Genomic DNA, 18,716 nt, shown 5'->3' on the forward strand with positions numbered 1-18,716 from the left:
AGGTCCAACTTACCTGCAAAATATGGTGAAAGGACCATTCTAGATACACAAAATTCCTAAAGAGCTGAAGGTTTAACCCTTCTTAAGTGCAAATTTAATTTTATCTTAATGCATTCTGGATGACAATCTTTTTTAAAATCAATATTATACCTTTCCATTCTTTATTACATATAGCAGTGTTTTTCAGTCCTGATTTCCTATCGGAAGCAAATGCTTGGGATGTACATAAACCTCTGAATCAGTCTTCAGAAAATGGGGATCAAACATCTGAGTTTTAAATAGATCTCCAGGTTACTGGCATCACATATGTTTGGGCATAAATTATTTTATACATATATGTGATATATCACATATATCATTGATATATCACATATATGACTTGTAAAATAAACTTTCAAGATGATAACCTCCTTAAGGGAAGGAAATGGTATCTTTAACGACTTCATTTATGGAATAAATTTTAAAATGATCACGTACTCCTGTCATATATTCATTCATATACCTTTAAGGCTTAAAACTACTTGAATTATCTATTTCCTTCCATTTAATAACTTACAGATATCTTAGCCACTTGCCAGTATTCAAATTATAGTTATTGCCTGATGAATCATTACTCCAACCCAGATTTAAGTCCAATTAAGGAAGGCCTTAGGTATTCTCCAGTGTTCTGTGCACGTTGGGCATATTCTTTATATTTTAAAAGAAGAGTTTCTCTTAACTAAGTATACTGTGAAATTTTTGATTCTGATATAATTTTCCTAATAAAGATGTTCTTCACAGAAAGTGAAGTGTGTTGGATAAATAACATGCTCAAAAATATCAGATGTTATAAGTTACATTAACTACCTGATGCAAGGCTGGATAATTAATAAATACTTAGAAAAATAGTAATTCCCCTTCCCATGACTCTAATAAAGCACACTTTGTGTACACAGGTATCTCCTGGGGAACCTGTTTTTTTTTTTTTTTTTAATTTATTTATTTATTTTGAGAGAAAGAGAGATTACAAGCAGGGGAGGGTCAGAGAAAAAGAGCACGAGAGAGAATTACAAGCAGGCTCAGTGCTGTCAGCACAGAGACTAACATGGGCCTTGATCTCTCAAAACATGAGATCATGACCTGAGCCGAAGCCAAGAGTTGGATGCTTAACCAACTGAGCCACCCAGGTGCCCCTGGGGAACCTGTTTAAAGTACATGCTCCAGGGGAGGCAAACCATAATAGACTCTTGAATACAGAGAACAAACTGAGGGTTGATGGGGGTGAGGGAGAGGCGGAAATGGGTGATAAGCATTGAGGAGGGCACTTGTTGGGATGAGCGCTGGGTGTTATATGTAAGCCAATCTGACAATGAATTATATTAAAAAAAAATAAAGTACATGCTCCAGACCCCGTCTTCAGAGATCCTAATTTAATAAATCTGGGATAAGGTCCATGAATGCATATTTCAAAATAAGCACCTCTGGTAATTTTGATGGAGACAGCCTCTGAGTGATGTTTTCAGAAAGATTCTACTAGCAAGATCCTTGGGGAAAAATAACAGTGTTTCTGGTTTTCTGATTAACTACAGTAAAGCTACATAGATATAGACCTTTTATTAAAAGAATCAAGAGGTTGTCTTTAAATCTGTAGTATTTACAAGAAAGACTACTTCTCTGACCAAGCTCTAAGGTAAGAATACCATAAAATGTCCTCCATTTAAAATTACTCATGGACTCTATATTTTATATTTCTTTGTATAAAGAGTTCTTTTGTCCAGGTCTAGATATGCATAGTGTATTTGTTGTAATTTTTAATGAATGAGTGCCTATTTAAAAATTATTTTGATTTAACTTTTCCCACTATTTTTAACCCAATATGATAAAATAAATCAGGGGTACCTGGGTAGCTCAGTTGGTTAAGCATCTGACTCTTGCTTTTGGCTCAGGTCATGATCTCAATGGCTTTGGGCTCTGTGCTGACAGTGTGAAGCCTGCTTGGGCTCTCTCTGCCCCTCCCCTGCTCTCTCTTTCTCAAAATAAGCAAACTTAGAAAAATAGATCATATAAAAATGCAAGACAGGGGACAAAATCAAATCAAAGATTTAAAAATTCTAGGCTAATTTTAGAAAATTTTAAATAAAACAGTATTCTAATAGCACTATAAGAATATTTATACCTACACAAAAATGAAAATAAAACATTTAAATAAGTATATAACTTATAAGTGTAAGTATATATCAAAAACACTGAAATAAGTATATAAGAATCAATTGGTATCAGGAAGGGAAATGAGCATCTACTGGAAGGGTCACACTGGAGTAATACTAATCCACTAGCAAGGCTGTTGAACAGCAAGTTTTCTTCTGAATGTGTAAACTTCCATTTGTCATTAGGTTCTACTGGGACCTATTAAATCAGTTAAAAACCAGAACTGCATGAAACAGTCCTATTTACATGTATATGTACAGGTAAAAGGGGAGACCTATGACAAGAAACTAGGCCTTCTGGGGCACCTGGGTGGCTCAATCATTGGGTAAGCATCCTACTCTTGACTCCGGCTCAGGTCATGATCTCATGGCGCATGAGTTTGAGCCCTGTTTGGGCTCTGTGCTGACAGAGTGGAGGCTACTTGTGATTCTCTCTCTCGGCCCCTCTCTTGCTGGCATTTTCTTGCTCTCTTTTGCTCTCTCTCTTGAAATAAATAAACTAAAAAAAAAATAAAAACTAGGCCTTTTACCTCCTAATCCACTGTAATATCTACATCATCACTTTAATTGGCAACATAACAAGGAAATCAGGTGTTTACTTGATGTAATATCTCTTTCATGCCAGATCAATCAGTGCATGGTTTTAGTAATGTGCAGAGCTGGGGTGTTGGTGGTTTTGGCTGAAAAGAAATCAAGGCAGGAAAGAAAAGTGCCTATGGGTTGCTCATAAAAACCAGTACTTGAAATCTCTTGGTATTGTCCCCCCAATTAATGGTCTTAATACTTCCTCTTAATAGCCAGGGATGGGCTCTGGAAATCCTTGGAGCAGAGTACCTACACTGAGAGGTGAAACATGACATCAGCTAGAAGGCTTCAGGAAAGCTCCTGGATTCTGACGATGCATATTGGTTTCACATTATGGTTAAAACAACAAAGAATCACTCTGTCAATAATAATGCTGTGATAGCTAAGATGTGCTAGGCACCTTACTGTGTCAGGAAGAGTTTCAAATGCCATACGTGTATAAATGTGTTCAGTTCTGATTAAAACCCTATGAAGTAGGGACTATAATTAATTGCATTTTACCTATGAGAAAATGGAAACTTGCCCAAAGTCATAAAATTCCAACCCAAGCAGTATGGCTTTAGATCTACAAAGCCTGAAAAACCTGAACTGATAAGAAAATGTCTCATTGGAATACAAGAAATAAAGGGACCAAGTCTACCAGAAAAAATGTTTTTCCCTGATCTCAAAACCAGCAGTTTTCCCCAGATCTCAAAAGCCAAATTTAATCAGAAATTCTATTTAAAAAATAGACCTCTGAAAGTAGCAGTTAATGGAGGCCTTGTTGAAAAGGAAGGGTAGGTATCTATTTAAAAATGTTTAAAGTAGCTTTTACCTCTTCTTAGGGTTGATCTGAACCTCAGAAGTCAGCAACCCCAATTTCTAATCAACGGTAGGAATTTATTTTTAGCACATCACTATCTGATGGTCATCTATTCTGTTCAGAGTTTACCATCCTAATGAGGCAGCCGAATTCATTATTGGAAAGCTCTATTAAGAATATTTTTCTCATATCAAGTAAAAATTATGCCCTTATAACATCTATCATCTGCAAAAATAAGATTCCTCTCAGGGCACCTGGGTGGCTCAGTCAGTTGAGCAGCCAACTTTGGCTCAAGTCACGATCGCATGGTTCGTGGGTTCGAGCCCTGTGTTGGGCTCTGTTGCTGACAGCTCAGAGCCTGGAGCCTGCTTCAGATTCTGTGTCTCCCTCTCTCTCTGCCCCTCCCCTGCTCACATTCTGTCCCTCTCTCTCTCTCAAAAGTAAACAAACATTAAAAAAAAAAAAAAAAAAAGAATAAGATATCTCTTAGGTCTCCCTTTAGTCTTTTTTCCAGACTAAACACTTCTGGTTTATGTGTTTATGAACACATAAGTGTTTGACAAGTTTATGAATGGATGGTTTTTAGCCTCCTTGTCCTTCACCTTTCCTCACTTGCCCTTCTGCTTCCCTGTGTACCTGGGCTGTTGTGATTACCTTTGCCTCTTAATCAGACCATTTTTTTCACCTTCCCCTCAGTTCAACTTACATGACAGACTCAAGTCCTCCCACTGGTTAGGCAAGAACAGAGGGTAGAAGCATTCCACTCTTCCTTCTGGAGGCAGGGATGGCAGAGACTACAAGTTCCTAATAACTGAGGTTGCAGCTCAGAATGTATTTTCTCATTAAAATCTGGGATGAGTGCCTGAAGCAGTGCTATTAGATCAGTGTTTAAAGGTATAATTTGGTTAAAATAGAAGTTAGCTCATGCTGGCCTGGAAACTTCACATTTTAATGAAAAAATCTTTTCTTACTCTAATAAACTTATAAAGGAGTTACTGGAGGACAGATAATTGATAATTAGCAATCTGTATGTATGAAAAAAATAAGAAAAGTATATGATACAACAAGAGAAGACATTGGCAAAGATGGGTCTCATCCTGTCAAATGAAACAGGCTTTGTGTTAACAAAGAAATAAATAATGAAATGTACAGAATTCAAAGACAAAAGATACTTGAAATGAGAAAGGCTTTGTCTTATTTAGGTGTTACAGAAAACACACTTAACCAACCAGAATTTACCTTAGAATTTGAGCCTGATTCAAACACAAAAAGTCTGCCCCTGCTTTGTGAAGAAATTATATGGTTCTAACACTGTATTGCTGAAAGAGCTTTGGAAAAAAAAAAAAAAAAACCTCCAAATTTACTTCCATATTATACCAAACTTAAAAATAAAACATGTTTAAAAGGGAGTTTATGAATATCAAATTGTTCAAAGAAGAACAAAAAAGCACCATTATTCTTTTCACTTTTGTACCTTTGAGCAGAACTCAAAAATAACAGCAGCAGAATGTTACCCCTGTAGACTCAAATTGTTCTTACAATTCAAGTTTCTAGTCACATTCTAGTTACATATCATAATATTAAGTTCTTTAAAAAAAACTTTTTGTGTAAAAAACTCTATCATTTGGCTATGAGAACAAGATCATAAGTAGCATTGGTATTGTATTTTGGAAGGTGAACTTGCCATCATTAGAGAAAAGTTTGTAATTGAATTCTTCATCCAGTCACCTACCTGCTAAGCTCCCAAAGGTAAGCTTCCTGCGGCCCACTTTCTCAACAAGCCAGACTCCCACGAGTGTGAAAATGAAATTTGTGAAGGCTGTAACTGAAGCCAGCCATATCGCAAGTCTATCATCTTCAACACCAGACATCTGCAGAATGGTTGCACTGTAGTACCTGTGAGGAAAGAATGAAACAATTGTTGCTGATAGTTATTCAAAGAAACAATTATTCACATAGAAAAATATAGTAGATCTAAAAAAGACCATTAAGAGCTATAGTAATACCATCAAGTTAACATGGGAATCCATGCAAAGTGTTTAAAGGATCATAGGACAGAGATTCTGCTAAGATAAATTTATCTTGAACTTTGTATAATCAAGAAAAGATACTCAAGCAAAAGGACAGAGGGTGGGACACCTGGGTGGCTTAGTCAGTTAAGTGTCTGACTCTTGATTTTTGCTCGTTATGATTTCATGGTCATGGGATCGAGCCCTGCATCAGGCTCAGAGCTGAGTATGGAGTCTTCTCTCTCTCCCTCTCTTTCTGCCCCTCCCCTGCTTGCACACATCCAGGTATGCATGCATGCACTCTCTCTCTCTCTCAAAATAAATAAAAAAAATTTAAAAAAAGGACAGAGAGTTGAAGGCTTTAAAAGTGAAATATACTCCAAAACTAGGGGCAGTGGCAACTGGTAGCTTCATTATGACTAAAATGCTAATCAAGGATAACTCGAAGTCCATGGAATGAATTAGAAGTCATCATACATTATAAACTTATGTACTTAAAAAGGATAGACTTGTTGCATATAATACGTCAAGTGTGATATAATGGCAGAATTCTGGTAGAGGAATATCCTTAAAGACACAAGAAGTAAGAATGTGTCAATTTATTTGGCATTTTGTAAGGAGATGAGACACTGACATGACATACATGAGAATGGTTTTGTGGTTCCTAGAAAAGTATAATCTTTGGTGAGGGAAGTCTCTAGCACGATCTACATGATTAGGCTCTATAGACTAATTTTATTCTAAATGAATTTACTGGAGACTAGCTCTAATAAGCCATAATGCACAATAGGAGATACCTCTGGTACATTTAAAGAAGTCAGGTTTTTTATATTCCTTTTCTGATGAAAGTATCAGTAGTTAAATCAGAAGATTACTTTAAAGCTATCCTAAAGGGGAGCCTGGGTGGCTCAGTTGGTTACGTGTCCGACTTCGGCTCAGGTCACGATCTCACGGTCTGTGAGTTCGAGCCCTGTGTTGGGCTCTGTGCTGACAGCCCAGAGCCTGGAGCCTGCTTCAGATTCTGTGTCTTCGCCTCTCTCTGCCCCTCCCCTGCTCATGCTCTGTCTCTCTCTGTCTCAAAAATAAATCAAAACATTAAAAAAAATTAAAAAAATAAAGCTATCCTTAAAACAAAGGAAGCAAAATATTCCTGGTGAATCACCTATGAAAAGTGACAGAATTCAAATCTTTACCCAAACCAGATAGTGGGTATCCAAGCTAGATATTTCTACAATTACAACCTACAGTTTCCAGATATTTATCAACAGTTTCATAGTATTTCAAAAATACAATCTGTTTTAAATACATTTATGTTTCAATGATTTATCAATGGTTTGCTTCTACTATTTTCTCAAGTTAATGATGATATTCTTATGTAAAACATTAACAATGCAGACTCATTCATCTTAATAAAAATTTTCATTTTTAAAAGTAGTAAACCGAACTTATAAGTTATTATGCAACATGAAGGATGTGTTTTGCTGATCACACTAAAAATTATGCCAACCATTTTAAGATTTTGAGTTCTGACAGCAGTTGTAAAAAAGAGATATTCCCAGTGGAATTACTTCCATCATCATGAAAATTGTGAACATTTTGCAGTCACAGTGTAAAGTGATAATAAAAGTTATGAAAATAACTCATTCCATCTGAATACTGTTTCACAGTTTCCAAGTTCTACCATATACATTCTCATTTTCGTAAAGACTTGTGCAGCAAGGTCAGACCTATGTAAAACCGCTGAGAAATTAACATCAATAACAAATCTAGAAAGGCAGAAAATAGAAGCACTGAGAGAAAATTCAAGTATTTAAAGTCAAAGAATTTGATACTTGCTATGCTATTCTATTACATTTCAGAGTCGTCTTGATATTTAAAAAATAAAAACAAATATATCACACAAAATAATTCTTGAAAACAGACCCATGAAAAGAACAACAGATTATTTTGATGTTTTCATTTTGATACAATAAAATCCATGAAATTCCAAACATTAAAAAGGGAAATGGCATCAAACAAAGTAAACTGGTCAGTGTCAAAATTTTACTTACAATGAAAATGTTCCCTAGGTATGTAAGAAAATTTCTTTTACAATACTTAACTTTTAGAGGCAGAATGTAACCAAATAGTGGCCTGGGAATCAGAAACCTCCCTTTAAAATGGAATCTTGTGGTAGATTGGCCAGGTCAGGAAACATGATCATTTGTTCTTTTAATGTTTATGAGTATCTACTGTATAAGCTACGTGAGTTACTAAAATCCCACAAATATATTATTGAGACCCACTTGCTACCTTCAAGAAACTCACAGAATGAAACAGAATAAAATTGAAATAAATTTAATATCACAAAAAATTTTAGTCACAATGTGGCATAAAGGATAGACCAAACAATTTTATTTGATGTGGTATGTTCTTTGATTTTCCAGGGAATTTAATGTTTGAGTTGAGTCTCAGGGAATTCATAGGGGACTGCCAGCAGGTGTGAACATCTGGGAGGACACTGGTGGTAGAGGAAATGAAATGTACAAAGAAGAAAAGTGCAAAGCACATTGCTGGACTCACAGAACGTCATTACCTTACCTTGGCTAACACAAGGTACACAAGAAGGAGAAGTATGACATAGGCTACAGAAGAGTCTATTGTCACAGGGCCTTGACTGCCAGCCCACATGTGTGGGTTTTTTTTCTCTAGACAATGGAAAATCATAAAATGGGCTTTAAAGAGAAATAACACAATTAGATCTGTTCTATGGAAAGCTCACTCCAATGACAGCCATGTAGGCAGACTGGAGGCTGAATGAAACAAAGGTATATTGTTTTGAAGTGTATTTTAGGTCATTACACCGGGAACAGGCACCTGTAGATTGCTGTGACAGCAGGGTGCTGAAATTCATGGATGGCCTTTTATCTCCTTGTCAACAAGCACTGTAACTTCAGCACACACTAGATCTTTTTCTGGATGGAAGTACCTCAAGTTTTATCTTCGTTCTTCCTTTCTTGGAACATGGGTAAATGTATTAGTTTTTACTGTTGCCATAACAAGCAACTACAAGGTTAGTAGCTTTAATGAACAGCAATGTATTATCTAACAGTTCTGTAGGTCAGAAATCTGATGTGAGTTTCACTGGGTGTCAGGAGGCATTCTTTTTTGGAAGCTCAAGGGAAAACAGGTTTCTTTGTCTTTCCCAGGCTTTAGAAGTCTCCATGTTTGTAGTCTCCTGGGGTCCCCTCCTCAATCTCAAAACCAGCAAAAATGGTCAAGTGCCTCTCATATCACTTCACTCTGATGTCCTCTTCTATATTTAAGGACCTTTGTGAATAAACTGGGGCAGCTCTGATAACCCAGGATAATCTCTGGGTTTAAGGTAAAATGACAAACAGATTTAATTCAATCTGCAACCTAATCTCCCTTGTTACATGTATTGTAACATATTCATAGGTTGTGGGGATTAGGATAGGCGCTTTGGTTGTGGGGGGAGGGCATTATTCTGCCTATCCAGTAAAAATGTTATTAAGCAGTAAAATAAGCAAAAGGCCAACAGAAGGAAAAGACAAGGACATTCACTTAAAGGGCAATCAGCTTCAGAAAAATTCAGGCAATAACTATATTCTCTTTCATAAGGCAGGGGATGACATATTTAGGGCAGAATAATTCATGAGCCTAGTTTTTTAGTCAGCTCATGGTGAAAAGATACACTGAATTTACATTTTAAAGTGTGTGAATTCCAATGTTTTTGGAAATGATGCTATCGGCCAACCATTTATAGAATGGACTACCACTGTATTTGCAACCTTCTAAGCCTTTATGTAGTAGTCTGAATGTTCAAGGGACTGGGTATTTGTTTAAAAGCTGCACAAAGCATAAGAGAGTCTTCTTCATAAAAGAACAATATGAACAACTGAAAAAAGGCTTTCTTTCCTTTTTAGACTAAAGTAGGGATGCCTTCCTTCTCTTTTCAAAATCATTTTATAGTATCTATCAGAGGGCCTATCATCTTTTTCAAAGACTCCCTGGGCAACCTTTGGTCATCTCACACATGCCAGCTCTTCCCCAGAGTGAAGTTGAAAGGCCTGAGGGCAGTGGGCTCTCAGAGAAGACCAGCTTCACAACTCTGTGTGGACATTTAAGAACACAATGGCCAGACTATATGTGCATTGTTATGTCAGAGATTATTCGAGATCCAGCTTCCAGTTCTGAATCTTTAATCTGAATAAAACAAAACAGCTCTAGAAAACATCTAGGCTTTGATAATGGCAATCTATCCTAATGATGATGTTAAACTACCAATAAAATGAATATGTGTATTTTACATGCTTAGCAATATATTAGCAATATATATATGTATATATATACATATATATATTACTTTCCTTTGTTCTATATTTGAACAAAGCATTTCCTAGTCATTTCTGAAAAAGGTATTTTTTTTTAACTCCTTGAAGCCATACCTGTCTTTTTCACTATTGCCAGGACAACAGATTTAACTTAAACACAAGAAGTAGGTACTCACTAGTTGTTGAATTTATTGAATTTATCTACCACCAACCTTCAAAAGGGAATTAAGGATATTCGTAATAAAAATCACATGATAGGGCCACTAAAACAAAAAGACTAGTAAGACAGGTAGAAGATGAAGATGATTATATAAAAACTTTGGCCACATAATAACTACAAGTTAGCTCTAAAATGCCTGGCTGCCAAAAAAAATAGTAAATGATAATTTTAACGGTCTGACAAAACAAAATGTATAGGTTCATAATAAAGACAAACTTTTTCTGGTATAAAACTGTAAAGACTTCAACTTCCTGAACAGATATGGACTATATTTTTCTAATGTATTCTAGCAATGCTGCAGATAGCTTCCAAATTCAGTTATCTACGAACTTTGTCTTATTCAACAATCTTGTGGGTTACTTTCATACTTGGTATAAAGACCAAGTTAAGTGAGAAGATGAGAACTTATAGAGCATAGCTGACTGACTATAAGCCCTAAAAGATTCCCATTATCCAAGTTAAATTGTTTGTCTCTTTTAGTTCCTATTATCATAAATATATTTATTTGTATCATATGGTAAGGTACACTGACTACAGAATTTTAAATGTCATTCTAATAAAAGATGGTTTTTTAAGTGAAAAAATTGTATTTTCCCACTTTTGTTTATTTTGTTTATACAATCAAAAGCATGGATAACTATGAAAAACACATCAATAGATTTAAGAAAAAATGTTTCACCCAAATACGAAAATCTTAAAAATTATTTAAAAAATGACTAAGTTCTTTGGGGACCTTGATGGATAGTTCGGTTGAGTGTCCAGCTCTTGATTTCAGCTCAGGTCATGATCTCATGGTTTGTGAGATTGAACCCTGTGCTGGGCTCAGTGCTGACAGTGCAGAGCCTGCTTGAGATTCTCTCTCTCCCTCTCTCTCTGCCCCTCCCTGGCTCACGCTCTCTCCCCGCCTCTCTCAAAACAAACTTTAAAAAAAAAAATGAGTAAGATGTTTAAACCAATTTTATGTATTTTAAACAGTAAAAAAAAATTTGCTTTCTGCATTATTAGGTGCAAGCTGTAATGCAAAATATATAAGTTAGAAAGGCAGAAATTAGGATTTCATGTATATCATGCATATATTTTGAGCTAACACACTACTTATACTAGGTTTAAATCAAAAAATAATCCAAATATAGTAATCCTCAGAAAGCATCATTATTAATCACATTTATTATTTTACAAAACAATTTTCATAATTTAAATGATTTCATTAGTGTTTGGCGAAGAACAAATTAAAATGTGTCAAAGGAAATTAAAAGAGATTCTACAGACCTTCAGTGTTCCCAGTGTGACCTCCTCTCCGCCTCAGAGACCAGTCCCTTTAACCTGGCTTCAAACCTCTGGAAACCTTAAGAGAGATGTCCTCATGTCTCACCCACCCAACTCAGCCAGATCACTGACCTTGCTCTAAGCTAAGCAACACTAAGAACAATGATAGAAGCTCTCTAATTTGACTTGCAATTCACCAACTTGCCAGATTAACCTGTTAATTCTTTCCATAAAACATATGCCCACAGGAAAATGAACATTTGGGACTTCATACAGGCTTGCATCTCCCATCTGTTGAACTGTATGTATATTAAATCAGGTGTTTCTCCCCCCTCCCCATCCTGTTTATGCTCATCATTATAGTTATGTAATCAAATAACACAAAAAGCAATAGAACATAAGATGATGAAAAAAAGCCTGCATTAAAGACAAAACTATATGCTTTGGAAAGGGTGAATAAAGGTGACTTATTAAAACAAAACAAAAACCCAAAAACTGTATGGGCCACACAACTGTGAACAAATGGGGATAAAATGTTAAAGTCTGGAAGATTTTGCCCTTTGGTTTCTTCTCAAGTATCTTTCAGTTCTTGTTCTATTTGAAAGAAACTAAAGCTGGAATTCACAGATGATAATACTGAGTGTGATTTATGCAAGAAAAACAATGTGGAAGTTCAAGCAGTGGATATAAATAATTACTGTACAACTAAAAATAAAATACTGAAGATATATATGCATCATTTCTTTGATTAAGAAATGATACTATCCTTGAAGCTTGTATCTGATGTCAGCACTGGACTGTAGAACTTGTTGCTGATCTTGACCTTGTATCCAAGTTCACCGTTCCCTTGGTATATGTTTAATACGATTCAAACCCCTAGTACGCGCGGCTCAGTCACTTCGTGGCTGAGGTTGAGACCATGTTGGTGGAAGAGAAATCCATTGGTTTGAGAGTCTTTGAGACCATGATATTCTCGATCTGTGCAGGGTACCAATGTCTAAGAGCTGCCTATTCCAGGATTTCTCTAGAGGCTGGCAAGAGTCCTGAACCAGTTGTCATTTCTGTCTTGCCGGTCTGACAGGGTTGGGAAGGTCCGAGCCTTGGGACCTTTCTTTGATTAACTGTCTTTCTCAGTTAACCAATCAAGTGCCGACCCTAATCACATCAGAAACAAGGGCTTTCACCCTGTTCCATCATGTCTCACATACCTGCTCATTTTAGCATCGTGCAAGAGTCCAAGACTTTCAGGTCACCTGTTTCCACCTGGTCATTTACTTCCACACTAACCTGTACATTCACTCATTTACTCAATCTTCCTCTCATCCCCTCTCCCTGTGCCCTGTGAACTAGGGGGATCACTTTTTACAGCTTGTTTTGTCTCACTCCTATATACTGGAGGAGGCCTGAGGAGCTGAAGAGGATAAGGGGAAAGAAGTGAGCTCAACTATCCTCTAACCTTCCTTCTTTAATGCCACCTACTTTGCTGGTCACTCCTCATTCAATGGTGACTCCCGCGCCTGCCTGACAGTTTTCTTCTCCACTTCTACTCTGTGTTGTGATTCTTCGTGAGAATAGCCTTGACGAGGACCATCCAGATATTGAGTTTCCTAACAGCTCCACTTCTGAAATCCTTCAAGTATCCTAGTCTCTGACCAGCACTCCTCACCCTCATGGCTCACTTGAATTTTTCCACTTTCGTGGAAGAATTTCATGTATATACATTGAGCCGTATATACACTTTCCTCTTTTTAGTTATCCATCATCACCCATTTCTGCCATTTTCCCATAACTGTACATACTGCCTCCAACCGTTTCGATTTCCCAATCCCCAGTGCTTCCCAGGTACTGATGTGCTACAGAATCACCTGATGGACCTGTAAAAACAGACTGCTGGGCCCCACTCTCAGTTTCTGATTCAGCAGGTCTAGGACTGAGAAGCTGCATTTTCACTAAGATCCCAGGCAATGTTGACACTGCCTTGAAAATATACTTTCCCAAATCATTATTACAGTCATGTTCTTTTCACCATTCTCAAATTCTCTGGCTTGACCCCCCTTTGTCATATTCATGCCATAAATGCCAACTCTGCCCACTTATACCCAGTTACTCTTCCACTCTGCATTTACACCTAGCAGCTGAAAGACAAACACACAAATTGCACTCACCTGGAAACCCCTAAGACACACAGGCAACACCTCTGCAGGAGACAACCATAGTACCTCCTTTCCTTCTACTGTCCCAATCTATCCAGCCTCAGGTGACATCTTGCCTAATATTCACTGAGAAACTGTGAGCAATCAGGGAGCTACTCCCTTATTTCGCCACCGTCAAATCTACCAACCTACCTGATCAATTCTACAATAATTTGTTATTAATCTTCTGCTTTTCCTCAGCAATTTGTCAGCACTTCTCTTACAATGCACAACGTTCCTTCTGCTATGCGACTTACTTAAATGCACATTTTATTTCCTCTATTAGACTAAAAACTCCCCAAAGAACAGTTTGCATGTGATTTACACCTCTGCAACTGCCAAAGCAGGCTTATGGCTATTTCCTTTGAGACACTGATTAAGTGCTTATTTAAACGAGTGAATGGATGGAGTGGCCTTTTATTGCTTTTTTTTTTTTTTGCTTTAAGATTTATATTGAGATATAATTCATAAAAATCACAATCTTTTAAAAGTATATAGTTCAGTGGTTTTTAGTATATCTACAACTAAATTTTAATCTTTTAAATAATTATAATAATTCATGTTCATAATAAAGTATTTTATAAATCCAGAGGGTTTAAAGAAATAAAAAAAAAGTCCTTGGGGTAAGGTGAGGGGAAGGTTAGAAGATTGCGCCTTGAATGGTTTAGTTTCAACATATTCCTCCCCAGCATGCTTTCCTGATTCAGCTACAATCCTTCCTACCTTAGTGGCCAGTACTGAGTTCCTATGTACCCTCATGACTAGGGAAGAGAATATTAAAAATGGACTGTATGTGATTTATGAGCTTTTTCAACTCAAACATTGATACAAACTAGTCTTTCCATCACTTCTTATCTCCAAATTGTGCTCATCTAACACCTCATTAAAGGAACAAGAGGAGAGAAGGTAATGGTCTACTTAACATTCCTCTCAGGAGGCTTAAGAGTCTGAATGAGAAAAAAGGGCAGGCCATAGCATTTACTTTATGAAAAACACTGCTCTTGGCACTATCAAAAAGGAACAAAACAGTACTTTAACTTTTTTTTTTTAACATTTATTCATTTTTGACGGACACAGAGAGAGAGAGAGAGAGAGCACAAGCAGGGGTGGGGCAGAGAGAGGAGAAGACACAGAATCTGAAGCAGGCCCCAGGTTCTGGGCTGTCAGCACAGAGTCCAACACGGGGCTTGAACCCACAAACCGCGAGATCATGACCTGAGCTGAAGTCGGACGCTTAACTGACTGAGCCACCCACGTGCCCCAAAACAGTACTTTATCTTAAGCTGCAGTGGATTCCAAGGTTTGTAAGTAAAAGTTTGCAAGAACTTTTAATCTACATAAAAGCAACATTTTAGAGCATGGCCACACAAAACTGTGATTATGCAAAGATCTGTAGTTTTATGCACATTATTTATAACTCTGAATCTCTGTGGAATAAAGACTGGGAAAACAGACCAAGAGCATATAAGATGAAGTGAAAAGCAAGATGCAAAATTATTTAGAGGCTAGAAAGTCAACTATTGAAAAATTATAGAAAAGTAAGACAAATGAATACACCAAAATGTTAACATATACTATTATCAGGGGGTGAGATTTTAGGTGCCTTTTCTTCCTTATATGTTTCCAATTTTCTACAATAAGCATTTGTGACTTAAAAGTTTTGTTTAGGGGCACCTGGGTGGCTCAGTCAGTTAAGCGTCCAACTTCGACTTGGGTCATGATCTCGCAGTCTGTGGGTTCAAGCCCCACGGCGGGCTCTGTGCTGACAGCTCAGAGCCTGGAGCCTGCTTTGGATTTCTGTGTCTTCCTCTCTCTCTGCCCCTCCTCTGCTCCCACTCTGTCTCTTTCTCTCTCTCTCAAAAATAAATAAACACTAAGAGAAAAAAATAATAAAAGTTTTGTTTAAAGTGTTAAATTTTAGTACACTGAATATGTCATATATTGTATTCAGGCACCATAAACCTCCAGTTCTGTGAGCTAAATTCAATACTATTAAGTAAAATAAACATGAAATAATAATCACGAGCAACTAATATATCTGTGTTTTTCTTTAGAAAAATACGTTTTTTTTTTGGTGCCAAACTTAGTATTTTCTTAAATGAAATAATCCATGCCTTTTATTTCTTGGTGCTCAAAACACTACAACTAATACACTGCTTGCTAATAAATACCTGGTTTACTTTCTCAATTCAAAAAATATTTAGGGGTACCTGGGTAGCTCAGTGGGTTAAGCGTCCGACTCTTGATTTTAGTTTAGGTCATGATTTCACAGTTTATGAGTTCGAGTTGTGAGTTCTAGCCCCGTATGGGGCTCTGTACTGACAGTAGGAAGCCTCTTTGGGATTCTCTGTCTCCCGCTCTCTCTGTCCCCCTCCCCCTGCTCACTCACTCTCTCTCAAAATAAATAAACTTAAAACCATATATTTAGACACGATAATAGTAATATGTATTTTAATGGAAAAATTAGTATATACTGGCCAAATATCTCAATTATATGCAATTAAAATACATTCATTTGGGGCCTATGTGCCAGATGCAGTAGGAGATAAAAAGACAAATAATATCTGGGACTGTCTAGGGAGGGTGGGGTGTCTACCTGCACTGAAGGAGACCACCATCCACAAAAAAAATTACAACTCAATGAGCCAAGTTCTATGAGACTAGTAAGAGTAAAGTGCTACTGGAACATCAAGACAGTGATTAAGTCCACTTAACAGTCTCAACAGTATATCAGTGATTCCAACTGACTATATCACTACTGCTCATATTCCAGAATTGAAAAAAATACAAAGGTGCAAGCACTTTAGGCTGCTAGTTACACAGGGTTTAGTCAGGGAGAGTATTTAAAACCAGCCCAAGGATCAGGCACAAAAAGAATTGGAAAGGACTTGAGGGACTGTAAGTTAACATCAGGATGACAAATACCTGCTCGGTTCACTGACTAGAAAAACTGTAGTGGCAGAGATGGAGGTTATGGCCAGGAAGGAAACTCTAGATTTTGATTTCATAGGAGATGGCAATGATTTGTGACTATGTTCAGGGTCTGCCTTTGATGCAGGGGATCCATGATAGTGGAAAAGGAGCTCCATCCACTGGCTCGCATGAGGACGGAGAGCACAGCGAAGGGAAGGATGCCATAAAGGTCAACAGAATCGCTCAGGTTTCACACAGACTGATCATACTTGAATTTCCCAAATATGCTCAGTCTCTGACTCTCTAAAATGATGATTTCATCTCCTGAAGCAAAGAGGGGGCTTGCAGAACAAGAATAAGCAGGGAAATAGAATGCTACCCTGGGCAAGGTGCCAAAGTAACCCACTTGATTGCATCATCTAGAGATAAGAAGTATAAAGATAATTCTTTTTGCCCTGTCTCCCGTGATAGATGAAGAAATTGTATGGCATTACTTAACTGATGTAGATATCAAAACCAATACTAATGAGTTTAGATTATTATAACTAACTTACTATGAAATGGTAGATTAATATGGATGGGTATTACATTACCACCAAAGCACCCAGAAAGGAATTCTCTCTGGTCTTAGTAAGGAGGAATTCTTTTGCTTCTCTGAGGCAACTGATTAGTTTTTTTCTTAGGGACGCTGTGATTCATGTAACATGACATGTCTGCCTTTTTTCACTGGCTGCAAAAACTTTAGGAGCAACAGGATTCTCAAACTGTATGACTAAGAATCATTCGGAGACTGTAACAAATGCAATACTCCCACGTATCCATGCCCTTTGCTCGCCTCTACCCACTCAGCCCCATCCAGCCACCCCTAGCCAGGGCTCTGAGTCAGTTCAAGAGATACTAATGTAAGGGGTGCTGTGACCACTTTCAAAAAGGCTTTGTGACCTAGTTCATATAGACACTACTAGATTCAAGTTCCTTGTGCCTGAGTCATCTTATCTTTTCCTACTTTGTTCTGTTTCTTGTATCACTAACTTAAAAAAAATGCTTTTTAAAGTTTGAAAGAGAGCACAGTGTGTGGGGGGAGGGCAGGGGGAGGGGAGGGGAGGGGAGGGGAGGGGAGGGGAGGGGAGAGGGAGGGGGAGGGGGGGGGGGAGGGGGAGGGGGGGGGAGAGGGGGAGAGGGGGAGAGGGGGAGAGGGGGAGAGAGAGAGAGAGAGAGAGAGAGAGAGAGAGAGAGAGAGAGAGAGAATATGAATATCCCAAGCTGGTTCCAAACTGTCAGTGCAGAGCCCCATGTGGGGCTCGAACCCACAAACTGTGAGATCATGACCCGAGCAGATGTCAAGAGTTGAACGCTAAACTGACTGAGCCACCCAGGTGCCCCCATTAAATCACTAACCTTAAAGCGTATTGTATCTATTTCCTCTCTATATGTTTAATTAAGCCCTCAAACTGTTTCTGGAGAAGGAAGGGTTGAAGTGAATAAAGACTTTCGAAAGAGTATGAATACATCTTATTTTTCCTTTTTCAAATGTCTGGGAAAGAAAGCTGATCAATTTTTTAACAGTAGAGGAACAAGTTGAGCTGTTAACAGCCTTGAGCAAAAAAGACTGCAAAGAGAAGCCTGCCACACCAATGTATTATTAATAGTAAATTAGGCTGCTGACTTGATGCAGGCACATGGACAGCACCATGTTCTTTGATGTTCAAACGGAAACCCCTAAAAACTACCCTTGGTTCATTTCAAGCGCATGCATGCAACACCAGGACATACTTGCTCAATTTTCAGTGTAACTGCAGGACCTTTCACACATGACAAAAAAAGAAATTCTATGTGTACACGTGATGTATGACTTCAAGAAGGAAAGCAATTACCAATGAGTCCACATACATTTGTTGAGGGAGTACTACATGAAAGACATTCATGTTAATTCTCAGCTACTACAAAGAAGCATTGAATTATCTTGCTAATTGTGAAAAACCAGGAGAATTAGGAAATATTTTGAGTTAAATGTTTTTGTTTGAATTGGCTGCATTGTCTTAATTCTCTATTGTCCTTTATGTGTGTAGAATTATATATCTAAAATACCCCTTTCACTTTTTGTTTCTTACGAGGAAAACCAAAGGCTGCTTTATAAGAAAATACAGGATAGAAAAACAAGGGTAATGGCTAAAATTTATTGAGCGTGTGAAACTCAATTTGAGAGTTG

General features: G+C 37.5%; 1 protein-coding gene across 5 annotated transcripts in view; it reads right to left on the bottom strand.

The window, feature by feature from the left end:
* SLC2A13 (solute carrier family 2 member 13) overlaps positions 1-18,716 on the bottom strand; it is a 276,180-nt gene that overhangs the window by 142,855 nt on the left and 114,609 nt on the right. For all 5 annotated transcript variants that reach the window (XM_049625289.1, XM_049625288.1, XM_049625287.1 and 2 more), the window contains one exon: positions 5,306-5,469. In XM_049625289.1, the coding sequence (XP_049481246.1) occupies positions 5,306-5,469 (164 nt within the window). The remainder of the gene's footprint in view (positions 1-5,305; positions 5,470-18,716) is intronic.

This window comes from Panthera uncia, chromosome B4 (genome assembly GCF_023721935.1).
Source record: "Panthera uncia isolate 11264 chromosome B4, Puncia_PCG_1.0, whole genome shotgun sequence".
NCBI lineage: Eukaryota > Metazoa > Chordata > Mammalia > Carnivora > Felidae > Panthera > Panthera uncia.